Consider the following 24,956-nt stretch of genomic DNA (forward strand, 5'->3'; position numbering starts at 1 on the left):
TGTATAAAAAAAAAAAAAAAAGAAAAAAAAAGAAAACCCCAAAAAGGTAGTCTTAGAGCTTTTGTGGTTTTTCATACGTTTCTTATGACCTGTCAGCTTTTTCACCCCTCTTCTTAGCTCAGCTAGCTTTCAGTTCATTCTAGGTGCCTTGGGGGACAGCAATCATCTTCTACAAATAATGATAGTTTGTTTTTTTTAAATTTTCCTTATTAATATGCATGCCTCTCTATTCTCTTCATGTTGGTTTTTTCTCCTCATTGGTTAGATATAAAACAACCCATTTTAAAGCTTTCTTCAAACTTCAATTTGCAAATGAACTTTGGTCAAAGTAAAGAGAAGCAGTGAATTAAGCAGCAAGTATGGAGTTGGAATAGAGGAAAATGTAGATTGAAAGAGGCTTTCAAAAGGAATTATTAACTCAGCCAACATATGTGCAGCATTTTACGGGCTGAGCTAGAGCTGGGCTGATGAGGTGGGTTACACAGAAGGGAAACCTGCTAAGTATGAAGAGACTGACCAAAGAAAACACACATATTAAGGATAACAAGAGCCAGGTTTCTCACAGATAGTAAGGAGTTGCAAATCTAGGCAAGGAAAGGCTGGAAATAAATTCTGTGGGTTAAAATAAGAGGTATCAAGATGAATTTGTGGATTTTTAATAGAACATCAAACCAGACCCAAAATTAAATATAAATACATGTGTTATGCATAAGCACACGTAGATATGTGTGTGTGTGAATATACGCACATATATTTCCCAGGTGTGCCACTGAAAGCCCCCAAAGCCAATGACACCCTCACAGCAATGAGCATGCCAGTGCCCAGATCTGGGTTTCTAAATATCATTCTCCATCAGAAGGAACCAGATCTGAAACCTTTCTCCAGGAACTATACACCATGTGGTTATACAACCATGGGCTCAGAGGGCATTCGTGTGTGTGCTCCCTCACTGTAGAGACAGGGACTCTGAGCCCTGATTTTGTTGTTTTCTTTCGGCATTGGCTTTCTTGATGTGACAAGAGAAAAGCAATCATCCAATGGCCTTCTAAAGATGGGTGGTAGGAATCATGTTTCTTGCTCTCTTTCCTGCTAGGAAAATCAGGGTATAGAGGCACTGTGCCTATATTAGGAAAAGAATCAAAAACTGAACTTTCATTTTCTGGCTTAGCAGGTAGAAGCCAACCAGTCGCATGTATAAAGGTTGTGCATTCTTTGCTCTTTTCATGATAACCCGCCTTTTTTTCCTCTCTGACTTACTAAGCAGATGGACCCAGAACCCTGCTGTTGCATTTCTACATAATAGCTCCCAGGTGTGTTGGCTGGGCAACCCGCCCATGCCCCAGCCCCCTCCAACAGGAGGGAGCATTCCTCTGCTGAGAAGGCAAGGCAAGTACTTACATTTTTAATGATCAGTGGGTATCGTGTTACCCGTTGCATAGGCTTCAGTATAAAACTAGACAGTGGCATCCCTTTACATCGAGGGTCCATTGCCAACCTCTGAAACAAGAGATTTTTTAAACATGTACTTCAGAACTCTGCAAAATCCAAAGTCAGTGATACTAATGTCATCTAGGATCCGCCTGCCCATTATTCCAATTATCTGGATGATCACTGAGGAATCTGGGGTTGAAAGGCCTGACCAGTTCTCCAGCTCCTGGGTGAAGCAGTTCCAGGGACAGAATGCGACCAAATACGACCCATTCACCAGGATATATCCTGCTCTCCAGACTCAGAAAACCTCCCCTGGGACACATGGCTTCTTACAGAAAGGAGATTCTGGCTCTACACAGAATATTTCTTCAGAGTATTTGAAAAAATGTTATGATATTCCAGGGAGCAAGAAGAATCACAAGACTATCTGGTCAGAATAAAAATTTCCCTTAAGTCCTAGAAATGCTAGAGGGGCTGAATCTCATTGCCTACTTTGGGTGGGGCCAGCACAACCTTCTCTGGGAGCTCCAGGAGGGGGCTGGGGGTATGGGGAGCTGGGGCTTAAAGGCCAAGACTCTGGAATGGGGGCCCATGGCTCACCTCCACCCTCAGCTTCCTGCCTCTGTCCTCCCACCACTACTGTCGATCACATCAACCCCTCTGGTGGACAAGTGTCCTTCTAGGCCCAAAGGAAGAGCCCTGTCCAAAAGTCACGTGATGTCTTCCCTCTCAAAGGCTCTGATCAAGTTTAATGCCATGACCTGGAGCCCTGAGGTCTGGAAATGCCAGCATTCAACCTGAGGGACACCTCTCGGCAGGCAGAGAGGTCCTGGACTCCTGCCAGGATGATGCAGGGAGAGGCGAAGAGGAGAGGAGGGGTGGGGGCAACAAGCACCTTGCCTTGGGCTGTTGCTCACTCACATTTTCCTGAAGTTCAAGTGCACCTTGCGATGATCTCATCCTGCCTGTGAGCAGGACCCAGCTACAGGCACCTGCCCTCCCTTCTCTGTCCTCCCTTGCCCTGCTTCTTAGCCATCTTTCTCACCGTTGAATGCCCTCAAAATACCTCTGGGGTTGGCTAGCAAGTTCAAGAATTTAATGTTGAGAAACACCAGGGGGCAGAAACTACAAGCTTTTATGAGGCTATGACTGAGAAGAGGCCACACTTATACCCCACTTACACCTGTATAAAACATGACTCACGGGGAGGTAGGAATGCCCTTCCCACTGAGACGCCTGAGGCACAATGATATGCCTGTTCTTCTTATTTTTCTGTTTATTCATCAAAATATACCTGTCTAATGGAAATTATTTTATTATCTTCTCTTTTTTTCTTCTGGGAGAGGAGGGGTCGGTTTGAGCGCCTAGTATAGCAAGCAAGGACCCACCATGGCCAATGCCAAGTGCCAGGACGGCAGCCCCATGGTAGTGGCCTACAAGCAGCACTGGCAGCATCAGTAGCACCTCCCCAAATGTCCCCTGCTGGACCCAGGGCTGTCCAGAGCTGCTAGCGCTAAGGCAGAGGTCATGGCACTCCACACTGACTCCTGTGGGCTGCCTGGAGCCTGAGTCCTTCAAGAAGAACCAAGTGGAAAGGGACAAAAGGGCCACTGGAACCCCTGGCCATTCTCTCTGTAAGTAGAAGCAGAAACTTTCAAAGACCTAAGGATGCTGACGTTAAACAGAAAGGACTTTCAAAACCTGGTTGCACGGGAAAGAGTACCAGGAATCAGCAAATGGTATCGTGCCAAATTAAAAAGCTTTTGCATAGCAAAAGAAAGAACCAACAGAGTGAAAAGAAAACTACAGAATGGAAAAACGTTTCGCCAGCTATTCCTCAGATAGAGGACTGATATCTAGAATAGTGATGGCAAACCTATGACATGCAGGCTGAGGAGTGCTGTTTGTATCATTGGGTGCTCTAAAAGGTTCACCACCACTTATCTAGAACATGTAAAGAACTCAGACAACAACAACAACAACAAAATACTCCTCCAAAACAAAAGACCCAGTCAAAGAAATGGGCAAGTGAAATGAACAGGCACATTGTAGAAGAAGTAAACATGGCCCATAAGTACATGAAAAATGCTCAACATCACTGGCCATTAGAGAAATACAAATGAAAACAACACTGAGACTCCATCATGCACCAGAAAAAATGGGCATCACCAGGAAATCAAATCAGCTGGTGAAGCCGTAGGGAAAAAGGAACATTCTTTGTTGTGGGTGGGAATATAAATAGTACAATCACTATGGAAATCAGTATGGAGACTCCTCAAAAAAATGAAATTAGGAATTCCATTTGACCCAACTCTTTCCCTTCTAGGTATCTTCCTGAAAGAATTAAAGACACCACAATACAGCGATATAGGCACAGCCATGTTTATGGCAGTACCACACCTAAGAACTACATCTTGGCAGCAGCCTATGTTCATGAACCGATGAATGGATAAAGGAAACATGGTATTTATGCACAATGGAGTACTACTCTGCAATAACGAAAGATATACTAAGGTCATGAGTAGGAAAATGAATGAACCTTGAAAGCATAATGTTAAGTGAAATAAATCAGACCCACAAACTTAAATACCTTGTGGTTTCTCTTATTTGAGAAACACAAATTATAAATAAAGTGCAAAGTAAAATAGAGATAATAGGAAGTTGGGAAATAGATCTTTCTCAGATGGGAAGAGAAAGAGAGGAGGAGAAAGGGATGAACAAAGGAATTAAGATGTGTCTCGTACATGTTCCAGCTCCACACAAGGAATGTAAACAGTATGTACCGCAAACGTGTGCTAATCAAAAAAGTAAAAGTATGAACGACACATTAAAAAAATAAGAACAGAAGGGAAAACTGGAGCCCTACCCGGGCTGGCAAGTGAGATTCGAGGTTCAAACAGGCCTGCCCACTAACACCTGGGAAAGAGATCTCTGAAGACACAGCAAAGCTTCCAGGCCTGCAGTCAGGCCTCCTCTCCAAGCCCACCACGTGCCAGAAGGGACCACCCCCTGCTGCTTAGCCCAGACTTCAGTCCATGCGGGCCTTTTGCAGAAAGATGCTTGCCCGCCTCTGATGGAGCCTCACCCCTGCCCCGGCTGCCTGAAGAGCTCCACTCTGGAGAGGGTGTCCTTGCATCCTGGGCTCCTCACCTTGACAAACTCCTTGAAGTCCGGGGCCTCGTCCGTCTTCTGCTGGATCAGGGCAGCCCCGTTGAGCTGGCAGCTGCAAAAGCGGATGTAGGGCTGCATGTGAGGCAGCTGGGCGCTCAGAATGTCACCGATCATCTTCACGGGCATCCTCTCCCCAGACATCTTCTTGCGGACTCTCAGCGCTCTGCATGGAAACACGGGAGGTGAGCCCTGCCTTCGCGCTGCCTCACAGCACTGTGGCACATGTCTAGGTTGTATGGAAACAGAACGTGTGTGAGGGGCACAAACCTGGGGGTCACTAACGCATCTACTTGGGAGACGAGGAACAGAGAAAGAGATGAGTCTAGTGCTACAGAGAAGTGTTTGTTCCCCGGGGCATTTTTCTTTAGCACACTGGGTGATTGTCACAACTTTCCTCTTGCGGAAAAATATGCAATTTTTTCCTTAATAATTCAAGATCCCTGGGTTGGTGTCTTGCTTCTTGGATTCTCTGTGGGGTGACAGCCCAAGGCTGGTGTGGCTGGAGCACTGGTCCTATTTCAGGGCCACTACTGCCCAAGGGAAGTTGATGTTACCAGGAGATGGGCAGGTACACTTTCAGGACATAGTTAAAATGGTAAATCGATTGCCACCAAAAAGAAAATCCCACGATGTTTGCCAAATCATGTAGGTGGGAACGACCACTTGAACTCCCTCACCCATTCACTGCTTCTCTACTGCGGTTACCATGGCCAACCGGAGGTGGACTGGATCAAGAGTTCTGAAAGAGAAATCTTCACTGTGACACGGGCTGAGTCCAAACAACTCATACCCTGGAAGCCAAGAAGAAGTAGTAAAAAGACTGGAAAGTGTTTGTTCTGGGGTTTGCTTGCAGTATGAGAGCTCTGGCTCCTGAGAGCCAGGAATGTGTGCCTGTTCTTCCGGCTCTAACACAAGATGTGATAAAAATGGATGGTGACTATGTACAACTCCCCACAGGGACTGCAAACATTATGTACTATAAACACGTCCTAAGAAAGAAAATGATCTGGAAAAAAAGAGAAAAAATATGGCCTTTAAGTTTTTTAATGTATTACAGTAAAAGACATGTTGCCATTAACTCCCTCAAAATATTACCTCATTTTGCATACACTGATTCCATCACTCTTGTCACTTCCTGAAGTAGTTCGGGAGTCTGTTTTCATGTCTTATAGGATGAGATAAAAAAAATTCAGTGAGTGCTGGTGCTGAGTATCATCCAACAGGAAGGTAAGCTCATAAAAACATCACCGTGTGTCCTCATCCACTGGATCTGGCACCATGTGACTCCTGGCTCCTCCTCAAGGTTAAAATGACCATAAAAGGTAAAACCTTTTGAATCATTTCAGGACACTGAGGCAGCCATGACGGTGGAACTAAAGAGACTCACGAAAGAAGACTTCCAGCAGTGCTTCAGAAAGTGGCCAGAACGATCAGATGTTCAAAGCCAGGGGGTATATTTCAAGGGAGAATAGTGCAATGTGTCTTTTACTGCAACAATTTTAAAAAATTTAAACACCATTTTTAAAATCACACCTCATATTAATACCAGCGTCTGAAAGAAGCTCAGCTCCTACATGGCAGGGACAGCAATGCACTACAAGGGAAAGACAACCACACCAGAGGCTGTTTGGCTGCCCTAGTTATCACAAGTGGGCGAGTGGGTGGTAGGATAGTGTGAAATATGTCTGAGAGATGTCTCTATGAATTCCTTTGGCTACTTTCTCAGTACATTGGAGAAGCCTTTGAGGTAGGGGCTGTGTCACTCTCAGAGATCAGCAATGCCACCTCCAGGAGTGCCCTCGTGGGAAAGGTAAGCACTGTCCACCTGGGGGTGTGAGAAATGGCAGCTTGGTGTCCCCAGATGTCCCAAAGGCCACTGTGCCATAGATGTGAAATATTCCTGCACTAATAATTTTGGGGATAAGTGTCCGGAATAATCATGTCACATACTTGCTATGGATAGAAACAGGAAGAAATTCTATTATTTTCCGTAAGGAATAATTTTTCTGCAAGGGAATGAAAGTACTTTCACCCTCACCCTCCTTTTTAAATGATAAGGCAGACAAGAAAAAGGGGAAAGGAAGATCGTACACATACAGTTGTGCCTTGTGGATGTTAGACCACTTCCTGCCTTCTGGAGGCCACATCTAGTCTCAAGTCGCCCAACTAGGACAGAGGCCTAAAATCAAGCCAATGGACCTGGCACCTATCAGGTTCAGTTGTGGGTCTCTTTCTGGAATGTTCCACTGCACGGGCAAGACTTGGGAGAGTGCAGAATGGGCCAGGGAGCCAGGGGTCATTTGATTTACTTGTTGAAACTGTAGCCCTGAGATTACTTGGCTCTCAGGTGAGCTAATTTGCCATCTTACAGAAAGGTTTACAGAGAAGTCTTGAACTAGGAAGGCCAATGATGGATCAGCGAGGAGCATTTTATAGAGCACTCAATATTTGCTGAATGAACGAGTGTTCCCTCCGCACTGAAGTCTGCAGACTGAGTGGACAGTCAAAGACCAGAAGGTATTAAGGCTTCCTATATGCCAAACATTTATTTAAAAAATGGAAGCTGAAGTAGGAGGATCACAAGTTAGCCTAGTGTGGGTGATTTACTAATACCCTGTTTCAATTAAAAAAATATATTAAAATGGCTGGGACATGGCTCAGTATGGAGCCCCTGGGTGAAATGCCCAGGATTCCCCCACCCCCTGCATGTGTATATTGCTGCTATAACTTGGATCTGAAATGTCCCCAAAGGCCCATCTGGTAAAGGCCCGATCTCCACTCAGCTGATGGTGCTACTGGGAGGAGATGGAACCTTTAAGAAGTGGGGCCTTGTTGGAAGACGGTTAGGTCTTTGAGGGGACACTGGAACCCTACCCACTTCCCGCCCCTCTCTTTGCTTCCCAGCTGCCACGAGGTGAGCAGCCTCCTCTCCCCCTGCAATGTACTGCAACCCCACAGTGGATGACAGAAGTGATGGGCCTACTGACCATGTCTGAAACTTCCACAACTGGGCCAACTGGACCCTTCTTTTTGCTAAACTGATTATTTTAGTCATTTGTTACAGTAACCGAAAGCTGACTAACACGACTACTTATTATCTACTTCTCCTGTTGGAGAAACTGAGGCACAAAGACGGTGAGTGACCAACTCACTGTCACACGACCAAAGTCACACAAGTCATAACTGAACCCAGGTCTGGCTCCAGAGCCTGCAGTTGGGCCGGGCACAGTGGCCCTGACCCCCCCCCCACACAACTCCATCCCACCAGAGGCAACTCCGGCACCCATGGGTCTCCCCAGAGCCAGCTTCTCCCTGTGTCCCCCTCCACATCCCTCTGGGCCCTGCCCCGTCCCCTCCCTCTGGCTCTTCCCTTTTCTCTTTTTCTACCCACTGCAGCCCACTGTTCCCTCTTCCCTCCCATCTGGCCTTAACCACTAGGATATATTTTTATATTTTGTTTTTCTTTTGTCTTCCACTCACACAAAATAAAATGCTGCTGACTCTTCTCTTGTGAAAATGAAGGTAGATCCAATAGTTTGTATTTAAGAAAAACATGTCTTGGAGAAGCCTCTGCCTCTCTCTCTCCCTCCCCCGCTCCCCAACAAGGGGGCAGGAAAGAATCTTCCATTCCAGTACCTGGGTTGCCTGCCTGACCTTATTCCTCTCTCCTTATGTTCTCACTCCCGACTGTGGCCCCAAGGAGCTGGCACCTGAGCGCCCTGGATACAGAAAGGCTCCAGGCCTTTCTGCCCCACTCTGCTTACTAAATGCACAGTTCGCAGCTCACCATGGAGATTACGGACCACTTGCTCTAACCTCCAAGCAGAGGCATCCTCGGTAGGAGGCCCTTATTTCACAGTCAGCCTCTTTTTCTCTCCATTTTAAGATTTATATTTATTTGTTTGATAAATTCTAAGGCTCCCCTGAATACAAAGGTGTCCCCTGACTCTGAGATCGTGCACGGTGGAGAGGAGGTGGCACGCTGGTGGCGGTCTAGGGAGTGCCGCCCTTTGCCCCCGTGCTTCTCCTGCCAGGCTGCCAGGGGTCCCTACACCTCCCATCTTCAGCCGTCCTCCTCTGCAGGAAGAAATGATGTCCGTGTGCCCAAGCAGTCAGAGCCAAATGCACTATTTGCAACGTGGGTGCCCACTCCACTGTGCTTTCAAGCTCTCCGTCATTTTGAAATTTTCATAACCAAATGTTGGCAAGGAGACAAAGAAACAGGATCTGGAGAAGCTGCCTGATAAATACAAGTATTTGAACTGGAAGACGAAAACATTGGCCGATTCGCTGAGATTGTGAATCAGGTCCACAGAACAGTCAGAGAGAAGAAGGGTTGGGAGCACCCAGGCAGGTTGACACCAGGAGGGACAGCGTGCCAGGTGCACCCCAGACCTCCTGCTCCTCGCTCACAACAATCTCGCAGCAGAGGGCAGGTACCGCGACTGCGATCTTACATGGGTGCTACAACAAACGGTGGGGATACCTGCCTAAGGTAGCGGCCCTGAAAAACTTAGGTGCTGGAGCCGGGACAAAAATTTGGGGTTTCTACCTCCCGGCTCTGTGTTTTTTTCCCATGCATAGCATAAATGAGTGGAATCCCCAGTCCTGGGACCCTGAATGTCGTGCATAGAGCAGCCCGCTTACTGTGTGACTTTCGGCAAGTCACTCAGCCTCTCTGAGCCTGGATTCCCCAGCTGTCACAGCAGTCTCTGTTGTTCCCTCAGAATGGTGGACAGGTCAGAGGTAACAGGAGGAGAAAGCACATTGCCTGGCCCACAGAGCTCGGCACAGCGCCGCTCTGTCCCCCTGCAGGCGCAGGAGCAGGAAGGAGGGTTAAGAGCAGGAAGGTGAGGGAAAGGGGCCAGGAGCTGAAGGCGAGAGAAGCCGACTGCTGGGGAGGGGCATGGCCCTTCCAGGGCGCACCTGAGAAGAGCACTTCCACTTAGAAATGTGTTTTCAACGGAAAACTTCAGCGGCTTTTTAAAAGCCACGTGTCTTCAACACTTCAGGCCTAGGAGTTGATCATAGTTTAAATCTCTGTTCCCCAGGACCTCACGCGCTCACAGGCGGGGCTTTTGGAAGGTGATTGCATAGTGGGAGTTTAGGGCTGACTTGGGATTAGGGGGCGGGATCTGGTGGAAGAGGCGGTTCTGGGGCGTGGCCTGGAAGGGCTCCTTCCCTCCCCGGCTCCTCCCTCATCTCTCTGCTTCCGGTTCGCGGGTTTTCCTTCCTCCTCGCCCCTCCGCCAAGTCGTCGCCTTGGAGCGAGCCAACTCGGGCCCGAAACCCCTCCATTCTGTGAGCCAAAATAAAGCTCTTTAAACTGTGGGTTTCAGGTATTGGGTCTTAACAAAAAAGTGACTAAGTAGTTGTAGGTTTGAGGTTAACTAACCCCGTCTGCTGGGTCACAGGGCAAGAGTGTGTGTTCAGCTTCTACCACAGGGGACCCCAAGCCCCAAGCCCAGCAGTTACTACAGAGCAGGGCCTCACGGAGTGCCAGTGGGATACAGGAACGGTACCTTACCATCCCTGCTATGCTTGGGATACTTTTGTGTCTCCAACGGCCTGGCCCCCAGTGTGGTAGCACTGAGGTGGAACTAGCACAAGGCACGAGGTCACGTAGCTCTCACAGGAACTGGCCTAGTTCCCTGGAGTATGACAGGGGAAGGAGCAAGCCTGGCTCCTGAGTCTCTCCAGCTTCCTGTCTCGTGTGTGAGCTTCTCATACTTTCTCCTGCCACCATGATGCCATCCACCACGAGGCCCCCACCAGAGGCCAGACAGATGGAGCTGCCCAATATGAGACTTCCAGCCTCTGAAACTATGAGCCACAAAAACCTCGTTTCTTTATAAAGCACTCAGCCTCATGTTTTTTGTTACAATAACAAGAAAAGGATTAATAAAATCCCCATTTTACAGATGAGGACATTGAGGTCCAGGGACGGTATGTGACCTGCCACAGACACTCAGCCAGAAGGCAGCAGCAATGTGTGAGACCAAGAGTCCCACACCCACGCTGTGTTTAGAACACTTCTACAGCCTCCTCCATGGGAGGTCAGTGGAAAGACTTTCTCTGCGTGCCTGCCGGGGCTCCTCTGTGATTGTCAAACAGAGCACACAACAAGCAGAATTTATACCTTTATGACTGCCTGTCTGTGCTTGTTTCTCCCTCTCTTCGTCCATTGCAAAACACACACCCAAGACAGGTGGGACACAAAATTATTTTATAAAAACAATGCAGGGAACTCAGTGGTGAACCACTTGCCGTAAATGTGCAAAGCCCAGAGAAACAACAAAACAAAACCCACACAGGAGTCATGTTTAGGAAATGGTAGTTTCCCAAAGACCTGAAGCTAGAGATCAGGGCTGGACACAATCTTTGGGGCGGCTGCACAGCACTCTCAGCTGAGGAGCGGGCCTTGCTCCTAGCTGGTGTTCCCACGCATGCCCTAGAGGGCAGGATTGGTGTGTATTCTGGCAAGTCATGCTATAGTCAGGACCTGGTCACTGAGGACTTGGGGTTGCGGTCTTTCTTTTTAACATGCGAAAAGATCCTTGTGATGCTCATGTGCAACCCGCTCATTTTACAGATTGTGAAACGGAGGCTCAAAGAGGAAAAGCAATGAGGTAAGATCCAAACCGAGGTCTCTTGACTCCTGGCCCTAAAGTAGGGATAAACTCCAGTGGCTGCAGGCGCGCTGCTCAGAGCCCTTCCCAGACAGAGGAGTCCCCCCATTTCTATCTACCCCCAGAGACCCTGCGGTAGGCTCTGGGGCTGGGGCCAGGATGGAGCTGGCCATCGATCCGGAGCCAGAATTGGCCCCGCTCTGGAAATTCTGGGACAACAGTCAAAGCAGGATCCGGGGTTCCTTGGTGATTTGCTCCCCCACAATTGGGAAATGTGAAAAATGAATTTGTGGAAAGCACGAAGGCACGAGCAGGTGATGACACTTGTGAGAGGTGGTGTGCAAAACAGGCAGAGAGGGACACGGGAGCATGCACAAGGACACACGGACGGACCACAAGAGGCGCTGGTGTGGGAGCCAGGAGCAGCGAGGTAGGGATTAGAGAAGAAAGGCTTACTTCAGTAGTTTGATATTACACATTATCAGCTCCTTCCAGTTAACAAAAATCATAGCAACCTCTTTCTCTGTCAGCAGCTCAGACTCCATCAGGGGTTTCTGAAAGATCTACAGTGCAGAAAACGGAGCAGTTCAGAAAGCAAACAGTTAGGTCAAAATCCACGCGTGCACACACCAGTCTGTTTGGAGCGAGGGAGCGGACTGGGGGCTGCGGCGTGGCCAGACGCCCACTTTCCCACTGGGGACTGCACACATGGGAGGGTCCCCACCGGGGCTGTGTTATTTTCTGGGGAAGGGAAGCAAGGTGAGTCTCGGCAGCATGGGTCGCAGCTCCTCCGGTAAGAAGCTGGGAGCCAGTACAGTGTCAGGCAGGCGCGCTGGGAGGAATGGAGCTCAGGGGAAAGGTGACCCTTAGGGAGGAGCTTGCAGCATCTCCTGCCTCTAACAAGGACCCTCAGGAATGATGCCATTGCCCCCTGGGCTGGTCGCGGACACATCCAGCACTTCCTGGGGCAGTTAAAGGGAGAAGGTGAAACCCTGCTTTTGTGTGGTTGGTTAACTAGCAGTGGTCATCAGATATCCCTGGGTCCCCACACAGTTAAGCCTCCTGCTTACATGGTGTTGTTCCTTATCTACTGTCTCAGGGTGCAGGAGGCTCTTCAAGGATGGGGAACACAGCCCATCTTTGAAATAAACTTGATCCCTGGGAGCCCTATTCCCTGAGTCCTTACACTGCTGTTGAATCAGGCAGATGCCAGGGGTACCATGTTTTGTATCTAAAGGGGTGACACTCACATCCCAGATGGCCTACACTGTATATTTAATAGCAGTCCAGTGTCTTGAGCCACCGTTTTTGAAGTTGCACCACTGCCCATGTATTAACGGTGGTTCGCCGACCAGGAACCCAAGCTGTACTCTCCCAACACTGGGTAGCCCGGCCGTGTCTCTTGTGGGTGTTAGGATTCTCCAACGAGATGGTTTTACAACCTTTGGTGGGAGGGAGGTGGTTTCCAAACCACTAGAGGACTTTTCAGGTTGTAGGGTGATCCTCAGGTCCAGCTCTACAAATCTGTTTGGCCAAAAAGCTTGCTTTTTCAGCTGCCCAACTCTGCATCACCCCATCTTTCTGGACAGGGTAGATAAGGCCCTTCAATGACTACCAGGGGGACAGACCAGCTGAGGCATCATCCCAGGCCAGCGGGGTTCACAGAGGAAACACCTTTGTGCTCAGGGACAGATCTACTAGGAATAGCTGGAGACACCGGCGAGCTGGTCACCATCTCCACTGAGGGCCAGGGACTGGAGGCAGAGCTCCCTCCTCATAGCCCGCACAGCCCCTTTCACAGCTCCTCTGCGACTCAGGTGCCCACTGGCACAACAGAGTTCTGTCCCTCTGTGGGTGCGACTCAGAGTATGGCGAGCACGTGGCCGTCTCTTCTCAGGGAAGATCTCCCATCGCTCGGTGGCCACACGTCCCCCCTACGTCCAAGTGTCCCCAACATAGTCATCCATGGCAGGGCCCCTGCCTCTCTCCCTGTGGCCACCCACAGCTGCCATTACCTCTGTGACCAGCTGCAGGTCGTTCACGTAGTTCTCCTCTGTGACAATGAGTTCATGGATGTACCCTTGTCGTTTTCTTTCAGTCGGGGTCAGCATATCCAAGAGATGTAAGTCTGAACACCCTGGAAGACAAAAACATCGGGGACAGTTAGTCCAGGCTTAGGGATTTCATGGCTTCATAGTGAAGACACCCCAGGTCCTCATTCCAGCTGAGCAGTGTTTTGGGTTGAACTGTGCCCCTGAAAGTTATATGAAGCCCTAAATCCCTATACCTGTAAATGAGACCTTACTTGGAATTAGGGTCACCAACTTTAAAAGAAATCATAGAAACGAGAGTGGGCCATGATCCAACATGGCTGGCGTACAAAGAAGACAGGGACACGGACAGACACAGAAGAATCCGAAGGCAGAGGCAGAGGTGGGAATGACGCAGCCACTAGCCAAGGAATGCCAGAGATTGCCAGCAACACGAGAGGCAACACAAGAGGCCAGGAGGGACAGATCCTCTCAGAGCCCTCAGAGGCAGGTGGCCCTGTCCGCACCTTGATTTTAGAGTCTTGGGCTCCAGAACTGTGAGACCATACATTGTAGCTGTTTTAAGCCACCAAATTTGTGGCCCTTTGTCAAGGCGGCCCCACAAGTGAATACAGGCAGCACTTTCCTGCTTCATTTGAACCCTGAAAGTGATGTTGAGAGACTTAGTAACAACTGGTCAGCACTGCCCAGCTTTCCGTTGGTAGCTGCCTTTGATTCCCCTCTGTTCTACCGGCATTCTTCCCGTTACGCAGATGAGGAAACTGGGCCTTGGAGAGGTAGACTCACCCCGGGTCTCAGCTCAGCAGTGCTGAAGGCTCCAGAGGCCGGGTCTACCCTGGACCACCTCTGTTGGCCCTACGTGATCGGAGGGTACACAGATATCCAGATGTTGGTTTTTGGAGGTGGTTGTGCTGAGGCTCCCAGGGGACCTGGGGAACCAGCGACATGTGGGACATATCCAGAGGGAGAGAGCCGAGAAATCTCTCCCAGACAAGGCTGCTCCAGGCCCCGTGAGCTTAGCAACAGCTCTGATGAGGTCTCTGGAGGCCAAAGCGGCCCTGGAGAGTGGCTACTCCACCACTCTGTCGTGGGCCTTGTCTCCGCTCCCTTGGCTTGTCATTTGGGGTCTGTGTGAGGCTTGCTGGCTAAGTCTGCCTCCTGCCCCGCTGGAATCGATCTCAGGGCTTTGCATTTGTCAGGCAGGCGCTGCCCCTGAATACTCTGTGTTAAAGGATGGGGAGGCTCGTTTCCTGGGAGCACCGCACGTGCAGGACTCGACATACCTCTCTAGGCCAAAGGTCCCCTCCACTTCTTTTCATTAGAGATTTTTAAATTAATTACACAAGTCAGATATGTGAAATAGACTGGGCAATGTACCGGATGAACAGATCTGAGTCCCATTGCACTTCTTGTCCTCCCTGCTTCCCACCAGGGGGCGCGATGGAGCACAGTGCAAGATCCTTTGCCTGACCCAGACCTGTGGCGTCAGCCAACCCCCTTGGGCTAGAGTTGTGTATCACCAGGCTCCTGGCAGAGTTGACTCCTCAGGGCGAGGCCTGCAAAGTTGTGATTCAACAAGCACTCCAGGTGAGATTTTAAGGTTTGCTGAAGTTTGTAAAGATTGAGATTCCATCTCCTTCCCGCGAGGGGTTATCTGGGCTCAAGACTGAGCTGGTCTAGATGCTGGAAGCTTCTGCAAATAGAATGACCCCTCTCGGGCATATGACATCGTGGATTCTTGACAAATGCTTCAGCTGCTCCAGAGATTAGCTCTAGGGCTGCCCAGCCCTGATTCTGTTTCCTCTCCTTGCCAGTCACTGCATAACCTCTCTTTTTGGGACAGGAACATCTCAGGACAGGCAGGCAGTAGACAGGAAAGCAGCAGGAATGAGCCATCCTTATAATAGCACCCTCCACATTCTCCCATCTTGGACTTCACGCGAAGGGCCATGTGCAGGGCTGAGCTGGACTCCCTGGGGCTGCAAGGTGAGCTGTGAACCCTTGCACAGAATGCAGATGAATCTGATCTTGGGTCTCAGCTCAGCCACCCTCAGGGCCCTGCTCTTCTTCCTGCCCTCAGTTGCTGATCATCTTTTCTGATTGCAGCAGCCTCAGCAGTGAGTTCTTAGGAAGAAGGCAGGCACGGCTGCTCACTCACTGTGCTCAGCCAGCTTCTGCCCAGCTGCTGTGTGAGCTCAGGGTTCTGGAAATGAGGGGCCTCCCTGGTGTTTTTAACTTTCTGGGAAAGTCACCCAGGAAAAGCTTCTGAGCCATGGGAGGGGTGCATCCAGTTGCTACCCTTGTCTTGAGAGAGGCCAAGGGGCCCAGGACTCTGGACATTTCTTGTTCAAGGGCCAAAGGCAGCCCATGTATTGGAGCTGCGTTCCTCTCTCAGATGCAGCCTCCACTGGGGTTTTCAAGACGTCCTTCTGCAAGGGCATTAGAATACTGACGTGGAGGAAGTAGGTCTGAATCCACCTCGCAAACACTACGCATCAGGATTCATAGTGACACAACATCAGGCAGGTAGTGGACCCTGGCTAGACCAGCCTCCCAAGTGTCCCTTTAGGTCACAGTTCCCTTGGAGAAGACTGAGATGTTACGGGCTCTTGCACCAACACACACATGTGCCACACACATGACACACGTGCATTTTGCAGACCATTTCATCAGGCTGTTAGAGACTTCATGCATTCACTAAACAAACGTCCCTAGACCACAGGAGGTTGAGGGGATACTGCAGTTCCACTGCAAGGGCGGAGAGTGCATTCTTGTCCTAATGACAAGGTACTTGCTGGAATTTGCCAGGCTGGGCCATGACTGGTAAATGACCCACAGTCTACAGGACAGAGAACTGCCTACCTCACGTACCAGTAGACCCTGTTAAGAAACCTGGACATTACTAGAGTAGAAATGGACAACCAGATCCGTATTACACTCTGACACAAAGAGGGGCAAGGGCTCGGAGACACACCTAGGATGACGGAGGAACTGGAAACAACGTCCTGTCAGGAAAGTGATTCTGGCTTCGGACTTTAGTTCTTCTGGATCTCAAGTTTTACTTGGAGTAAGTCCCAAAGAAGCTCAGTGCCAGAAGAACTGCAGAAGGTCCAGGGTAAATTAGGACCCGTGAGCTGAGAATCCCAGGTGCCCAGGGCCAGTTCAGATGGGTCTGATGGCTTTTACATGGCTACCTACTCCAGGCAGCTACAGCCTTCTGGACATGCAGGAGGTATGCTGAGGTCTCAGGGTTCTGTGGGTCTGGGCTGCTCACCCCAGTGAATCCCACCCCATGCAGGTCTAACTGCTAGCTTCCTTGGTGACAGGAGTCAGCCCTGAGAGCCTCTCCAGGGACCCAGAACCCAACAAAAGGCCAAGATTTCATGGACAAATTCATTTCCACATTGCATACCAGTCATGTAGATTTGGACTGGTCTTGCCGCCACGAAACCGACCCATGGGACCTTGTTTAACAAATTCTTGCTGGTGAATGCCAGACCAAGGAAACCACAGAAGAGTTGAAAAAGGCATTTTTGAAAGTCGAAAATATCCTTCCTTTGAAAATGTAATATTTAGAAAAATAAGTTAAAAAGAAAAAGAAACCATTATTCAAAACAGGATAAATGGAAAAGACATTTCAAGTAAAAAAGTTTTTATTAGGTATGGAGGGAGGTGGCCCTTCTCTCCTTTGGGCAGCAGGATAAACATGGTGTTTTCTGGCCCCCTTGCCAGTGAAAAAGGAGAGGATAAAGTGTGGTGAAGGGTTTTCCATGGACAGCCAGGAGGACTGAGGACTAAAATCCACTCACAGCTGAAATAATATTGCAAATATGGCAAGTGACTCTGAGCAGTTAAAACATGTTCCCTCATTACAGCCCACATAAAATTCCTAATCTAAGTGCCTAAATTTTGTATAATTTTCTTAAATATGTTTACAAAATAAAGTGAGCCGTGACACCCTTTTGGAAAGCAAGAATGCTGGGGAAAGGTATGGGAAAACCTTATCCCTTAAAGGTCATCTTGTCCCCTTGGACCATTGTTCATATCATGGAGTAATTTAAATAAATCTTTTTAATACAAAAAAAAAAAAAAGAAAAACAAAGACATGAACAAAAGCATTTAGGGTAAAAAGTGGCTACAACTCCTCACCTCTAATCGCTGTGTCTTTCCCAACAAGGAGCATAATATTGAGAACCAAAAGTAGCCCTCACAACAAGCTGGCCATTGGGAAAAGCAAATAAACAGGCTTGGTTCCTGTTATCGAAGGGCCAAAGTATACAATAAACTGGTCAGTGTAGGAAGTCCAAGAGACAGGGAGATCAGCAAGGGACCGTCCGTGTCCTCAGGGAAACCTACAAGCTTGGGGAGACTCTGAAGGAAAGTGAAATTTAAAATAGCAAGCATTAAAGGGTGGGGCAGAGACTCAGCGAAGCAGGGGCTGTCTGCTGGAGAAGAGGCTCCCAGAGAGGCCCTCTGTGTGCTGGACTGGGCGATGGCCATTATGATGAGGGTGTGGACACCAACACAGCAGGTGGTCTCCAGATGCCAAGTGGACACAGACACACTGCAGGAGACAAGGGGGAGGTGGGAAAGGGCCACCTTGCACTGGTCATGGTGCCAACGCAGGACTCTGGAGACAAAGTAAGGAGAGAGAACAATACGGAATCTTGGGCGGTGGTGGTTTCCGTCTCCAGGGAAAGGTGCCTGCTGTCTCTGGGAACATTCAGCTCAGTTCCTTTTGCTAAATGGCCTGAGGTCAGCATCTGCAGAATCCTGGATTTCCTGTCCACACTGCTGGTATCTGTGGGGCTCACCACGGGACCCCATGGCCTTAGTCTCTCCTGTCCCGTGAGCCTACAAGTTCACACTGAATCCTCCTGCAAAAACTAACGTAGTGGTACTCCCTCCACATCCTGGGCAGGGTGGTGTGTGGGGGTGCCTAGCAATGAGGACGGGAGGATAAAGCCCAAGTGGAGGTGACATGAGGAAGGGTCCCCGGGCAAAGTTTCTGTCCCTCCACCCTGCAGCTGATGTCTGAAACCCCCACACCCTCAAGTCAGGAAGCCGCATGATCCTGCTGTGAGCCTATGTCTTTGCTGGAACTGGGGTTCGGCAAGGGGTGAGGTGGGCCAGGCCCTCACCCTGCGGGAGCCCGTGATCCTCGGGTGGCTCAGGAATCCCTCCCTGGCCAACTGCCCACCCGCACCAAGCAGCAGTCATCTCTTAAAGGGCATCGCTGGAAGCTGTCACCAGTTCTCACACTTCAGAGTTTCAAATCCTTCAGCCCTGATTTTTAGGGGTCTGGAGAAGCTGGTGGGCATGGAGGACCACGGTGAAAGGTGACAGATGCTACCCAGGGGCCAGAGACCCTCGTGCTGTGTCTCTGTGAGGCCCGGCAGCCCTCTCTGGCCTGTCTAGACCGGCACCCGTGTCTACAGACACTCACTCATAACCCAGAAGCAAGTACCGATGGCTCGTCCAGATCAGTTTCATTTTCTTCCAGGAAGGGAAATCCAGCCTACACAGTTGCCAGGCAGTGTAATGACTGCTGAGAAACGATGGAAAATTCATCCCAGAAATAAATCCTCTCTTTATTTGCCATAAATACAATGTTGGGGGGGCATCTTTTATGGCTTTATAATTGACGCAGGAATCCCTGGCACGGATGTTAGTCCCTTTCTGGTGTGCATTTTTTAGCTCATGCTTGGCTCCGTCTGTCACTACCCATGTTTTTTCTTTCTTCCTAAGTCCCCGCTTTCGATGTGTCTTACCCTGCAGGATTTCAGGTATGCTCGGTAGCTGCCACAAATAAATCCTCTGGGCACACAGGCAAATCAAGGTGTCATAATAGAAGAACATGTTTTTATTGGAATGCAAGGGGAGGAGGCGGTAGTTTTGACTTTGAGGGGTCTGGAATATTTTGCAGAACAATGGAGTTGGACTTGGCTATGGTTAAAACGCATCCTCCAAAGCTTAAGAGTTGGAGATTTATTCCACGATGCAACAATGTTGAGAGGTAGGAGCTCCAGGAGTAGTTAACATCGATGTGTCCAGCCCCCTGCCCTCCCACCCTTCTGCCACGGGGCAAGAAGGCCCCCACCAGACACAGCCCTGGGATCCTGGATTTCTCAGCCTCTAGAACTGTGAGTCCAACTAATGTCTTTATATACCAGTCTCTGGTATTCTGTGACCGCAACGCAAAACAAAGACAGGTGTTATCAGGCAAATATGGAGAGTTTCAACTGGAGAGGACAGGTGGAGCGAAGGGAAGTCAGGGCGGGGCAGCTGGAGCCCGAGAACAGGTGTAGCGAGGGAAGCAGATTCCAGGGGATGGCGCATGACAAGCACTGACACGAACGCCACCCTGAGCTTGCAGCTCCGGACACTGATTCCTCACCCATAATCCCATGCAGTAAGTACTGTTACCCCCCTGGAGTAGATGAGGAAACTGAGGCATGGAAGAGTTAAGTAAGTTGACAAAGCCTCAGTTCATAAAGGCCGAAGGGGCCAGGGCTGCTTGCCCAGTGAATTCCACCGCTGTGCCTCCGGCTTGGCCTGCAACTTGATGTGCTGGTGTCCTCCAGCTGCCGCAATGGAGTACCACAGACAGGGCAGCTGAAAGCGCGGAAACGGAGTCCCCCACAGTCCTGGAGCCCGGAAGTCTGACAGCAAGGTGTCAATCACAGGGCTGGATTCTTCTAGGCCTCTCTCCCTGGCCTGCACATGGTCTCCTTGCTGTGTCTGCATATGATCTTGCCTCTGCGTGCCTGGTGACCCCACGTATCCAGTTTCTTCTTCTTAGAAGGACACCAATCAGACTGGACGGGGGTCCACCCTGACAGTCTCAGGGTAATTTATTTACCTCTTCAGGAACGCTATCTCCAAGTGCAGTCACAGTTTATAGGTGCCTGGGGTCACAGCCTCCGCATCTAAACACAGGGAGACACAATGCGGCCCACAGTGGGTGGGACACCCAGCTGAGAGGCTTTGGTGGTGAAGTCAGGGGAATTCAGGCTGTATTTTGAGGGGAACACAGAGCCATCCAAGGACCTTTAAAAATCTGGGTCCCTGCTGTCCCCTGAATCAGCAGAGGAGGCACTTCACTGGCGAAGTTCTCTTGAGGGTCCCAGATACAGCTGAGAGGACCCCGCCTCAGTGGAAGTGTGGCCTAGAAATCAAGGCACCAGTAGGACAAGGGAGGAGGATCTGGAAACTTCATCCGTCCAGGCACAAGAGGATGGGCACTGCCATAACTGCTCAGCCAAACCCAGCCTAAGGTAGGTCACTCAAGCTGTCGACCCAGGGGCCTGAGGCCTGTGGCCACAGAACATTGTCCCTCTGTGGCTATCCACAACCTGGAGCCCGAAGAACTCCTGACACTGTGCATGCGGCCGCTGCAGCCGCACTTGGGGCCGCAGTGCTACCACTGAGGGCAGCTCTAGGCCTATGACTCCATGGGCACTCCACTCGAGGCCCTCATTTTCTAGAGACGCATGGTGGCTTCCCTGGAGGTCTCAGGAAATGGAACCACGAAGAAACCACCAGGTTTTCCAAGGGTGGTCCTCACCCACTTCTTTCCCAGAAGCTTCTGGAAGGACTGGCTGAGAGCACACGCTTATCCTCGGAGCTCAAGGCTGTCGGGCTGGGTCAAGGCAGATCGGTCTTCTCCACATACTTCACTGCGTGGTCTTGGGCCAGCTGCTGTGCAGGGAGGTGCTGGAGCTTTGCAAAGAGCAGATGTACTCGCCATCCTCAAAGGACGTTTTTCAGAAGGGGCTGAGCATGGTAAAGGGTCCCCACTGGAACACAAGAGACTCCTGACCCGGAGATGTTTCCTGCTGTCTCAGCAGCTGCACAGATCTGCCCAGGCCCTGCAACTCTGGTGGGGGAGACAGAAAGCCAGACACAACATGTGCATGAGCAGGTAATATGCAGGGTGCTTACAGGAACGATGAACAACTCCTACGATTCATGAGCTCATTTCCTGCTTTAAGGTCTTTTCCTGAGGATTTATTTTTTCCAATATGGTGACTTCTCTTACCCAGTTCTGTGCTGGGTTCCAGGCTACACACAGGGAGAAGAATGAATGCTGTGCAACACACAGCCAAGCTAGGGAGGAAGGGCAGGGGGCAGCACAAAGTGAGGGCACCTCGGGGATGGCCCCCAACACTTCCTGAGCAGCCCCAAAAGCAGAGTGCCCCGAGGGACATGAAAGTGTGCAGGACTCTGCTCCTGACTTAGAGTCATCAGAGAGACAGAGGCCCCTCGGGGTCAACTCACCGCTACATCCCCCACCCCCCTGTGAAGGCCTCTGGGGATTAACAGGCCTTAGGACATGGGCCCTGCCCCAGTGAGCTTGCCATGTTCTGAGGGAGCCGAGTGTCTAGTGATTCGTGCATCAGCCTCTCTAGCCACTCATCATGACGTGTGATAGGAGTTCAGGGAAGAGCTGACTCACTGCGGCAGGAGTGGCGGCAGAGAAAGCAGAAGGGTAGAGGAGAGGGAGGGACAGGACACTGGTGGTAAGGGAAGCTTCTGGGCAGGCAAGACTGGACAGGCAGCGGGGGGCTGGTCAGTGGAGACAGAGGTCCATGGCCCTGAGCACAGTGCCCCACCTCTGGATCGGAGGGAGGCCTGGGGGGCAGGGAGGCCTAGGGAGGCTGGTTAGAGTCTCTAATGCCGGTGAGGCCCTACATCTGTGCTGCCTGCACACCCCACTTTTCCCTTGATGTAGCCCCAGAAGGCCACTGCAGGTGGGTCCCAGTCCCAGCAGGGGATTTCCTGATAAAAATGGTCTGTTTCATTAGTGGTCTGCAGGCTGGAAGAGACACTTTCAGGAGGGCAGGTGGACAGCCGCGGGGCCACCAAAGTCTAGACTTTCATGAAAGCCCAGCACAGTGACCTGAAGGTGGCAGGACTAGAATACTGGGCCCAGATCCTGGAGACCAGCTCTGTAACTGGCCCCACCTGGGCCTTCAATTCATCAAGCATAAAGGAAGGAGTTGGCCAAGGTATCCCTGAGGTGAGAGTCACGCTGGGCTCAAAATGGAGCACAGATAGGAATGAAGACAAGAAAGACATGAGGGCTGGAGAAGAAAGGGGCAGGGAGAAGACTGCTGCCATCCTTACGGAAGGGCAGGAACAGCTCACTGGCTCCAGGGCCTTTGCACTTGCTGTTGCTTGAGTTCATCTTCAAAGGACTCCTGAGTCAGGTCTCACCCCATGTCACCTCTTCATAGAGGCCTTCTGGGGCCATCCCCTCTGCTAGAGTGCTAGCCCTTGGTGATGCTCTGTCCTATCATGAGCTGGAATGATTGCTGATTTGTTTGCTGGTGTCTCCTCCCACACCTATAGACTCTAAGCACAGGCATCCCATCTGCTCAGGTCCCACAGGATCAGCAGGAGAGGGGAGCCCAGGACAGGGCGGCCCCTCCTGGTCACTAGCAGGAAGGGAGGGAAAGGGAGGAGAGGCCTGGCAGGTGTACTGCTAGCCCTGGAGTGGGGCTGGGTGAGAGTTCCTACAGGGGACCAAGTCCCTGGAGGTCATTACGAAGGATTCAGACCGGGACTGCAGAACTACAAGGCAACACCCCAGAGAGCCACAAGGCCTCCTTGGCTTTGCCTTCTCTGCTGGGGTGGATCTGCAGCTCGAGCTCTGCTGGAGGTCCAGCAAGCAGAGGAGAAGGGTCCAAGGCTGAGGCGTCTTGGGGCGCACATGAGGGGTGGGCAAGGAATGGACTTTGCAGGCGTCTTAAGAATGTGAGAGCAGCTGCTCTGGAGACAGCACTTTGGGATGGGCACGTCCCTCTGTGAATTGCATGTATGCTTAAAAAAAAAAAGAGAGAGAGAGAGAAAGAAAAAGAAGCAACCGGTCCTGGTGTGTGTGGGGGTCTGCTGAATGTTCCATTCTTTGCTGGCAAGGGAACAGAAGGCCACAGAAAGACGTGATGAAGAATAAAGGACCCAGTGACTCAGTGCATTGGTGACAGGTTTATTGTGGGGCGCGCTGCACAGGCCTGCCGACACAGTCCACAGACATGACATTTAAAAACCTCGCACATTCCATTTTCCTGCTGGCCACCCCACCGTCCACCGTGTGAAACAGGCAACTGTCCACATCCACCAACAGCCTGCTGAGGAGGTTCTGGCCTTAAGACAGAGTGTGTCATGCATGTCCAGGGTGCTGGAAGGATGCATGCAACAGCTGCTTGCTCCCACACAAGTGGGCCTCCTGCTGCCGGAGGGAAGGGGCTGTCTCTGTGTACAAACTAGTGGGACAAACTTGCGATGAGATATCTGAACACTTGAAGGGAAGATGTCCAGTCTCCCTCGGAAATCCCTAAGCTACAAAAGGATGGTTTCTCATAGATCTTTAAACATACACGACTCACTTGCTGTCTTGGTTTCCTGCAAGGAAGCAAGAAGGACACCACTGGATTGAGTTCTGTGATGCTCACCCACCAGGCACAAATGCCTCTCCTCTCCAAGAACAACAAACTTCATATCTGCTGGGTGCTTACATTCTGCTAAGTGTTATCATCTCTCCATATGAAAATGAGGTAACTGAGGGTCAATAACTTGCCCAACACCATCCAGCTGGCAAGAGGGAAGATTGGAATCCATGCCCTGAATAGCTATTCAGGATGGCTTTAGCCCCGAGGGCCTGAGATAAGGCTGTTGTTTGTCCCTCTGAGTCCTCATCATCCTATGGGCAGCAGCCTATAAGGAAAATACAAAGTGCCAAAGAAGAGTGGAGCAAAATAATAACTGAACTTGTTGATAAGCAGTGTTACTACAGAAGGCACCACACCACGGGCCTCCTTTGGTGGCCAGGAATGGAAATTTGGGGGCTACAATCGTCCCAGAGCAAGGACACCCAGGGGGAGCCTGGCTTTGGAAATCCGCCTGCAGTCAAGAAGGACCAAAGGTTGAGGCGGCCAGCCTGATGTCTGGGCACTGAGAATTCGCCCCAACACGTGGAATCCTCCTGCCCACTCCAGACGCCCACCATGATCCCAAAGATGCAGGAACCACACAAGGGAAGAGGGACCTGTCCCCATCTTTCAAAGATGCAGTCAGTGAGAGGGAGACAAAGATGCAGTCACTGGAGTGGGAGACGGGGTTGCTCTCCTCACGTGCAAACTAAAAAGAGGACCAGCCAGGGAGCGGGCCAAGATGCCCCGGGAACATCACTGTCTCCCCAGAGCCCCGTGTCCTCACTGGCAAGCTCAGACTTGTGCTCAGCTTGGGCTAAGCTCTCCATGCCATCAAGTCATCTTCAGGGGGCATCCCCATGCCCGCCCTCCCCTATTTCCTTCTGCATCTCCCCGGGGGAGCCTGCAATGCACCCCGGTGGCTCAGTATGCAAGAGTGTGGGTGACGGGCTGAAAAGAGAAAGGCAGCACGTGGAGCGTGTGAGCACAGGCAGATCACAGGGGTCCCCCTCTTCTGAGTCAGGGTTCACAGAACTACAAGAGGAAGAATGGTCCATGTTAAAAACTATTGCACGCTGAGCTAAAGAAAGGGATGCATCCTCTTGGAGGCTGGTAGAATCACTTGGAAACAATGTGCCAAGCAGACGTGGTCACAGTGGCCCATCGCCTCTCAGGATCATTTACAGAGTGCTGTCTTTTTTTTTTTTTTTTTTTCGGGGGGTCAACACCCGCCTTTTTGTT

The 24,956-nt window shown here is 50.5% G+C and overlaps 1 protein-coding gene across 6 annotated transcripts in view; it reads right to left on the reverse strand.

Annotated features, from left to right (window-relative positions):
- Positions 1–24,956, reverse strand: part of Itsn1 (intersectin 1) — a 195,182-nt gene that overhangs the window by 16,795 nt on the left and 153,431 nt on the right. For 5 of the 6 annotated variants that reach the window (XM_010608686.3, XM_010608684.3, XM_010608685.3 and 2 more), the window contains 4 exons: positions 13,246–13,367; positions 11,687–11,793; positions 4,582–4,765; positions 1,399–1,497 (listed from right to left, as the gene is read on the reverse strand). In XM_010608686.3, the coding sequence (XP_010606988.1) occupies positions 1,399–1,497; positions 4,582–4,765; positions 11,687–11,793; positions 13,246–13,367 (512 nt within the window). Of the gene's footprint in view, positions 1–1,398; positions 1,498–4,581; positions 4,766–11,686; positions 11,794–13,245; positions 13,368–24,956 lie in introns of those variants that run through there. The other variant, XM_033768112.1, reaches the window with a different exon arrangement.

Source organism: Fukomys damarensis, unplaced genomic scaffold, assembly GCF_012274545.1.
Source record: "Fukomys damarensis isolate Sample0158 unplaced genomic scaffold, DMR_v1.0_HiC HiC_scaffold_24, whole genome shotgun sequence".
In the NCBI taxonomy this organism is placed as follows: Eukaryota; Metazoa; Chordata; class Mammalia; order Rodentia; family Bathyergidae; genus Fukomys; species Fukomys damarensis.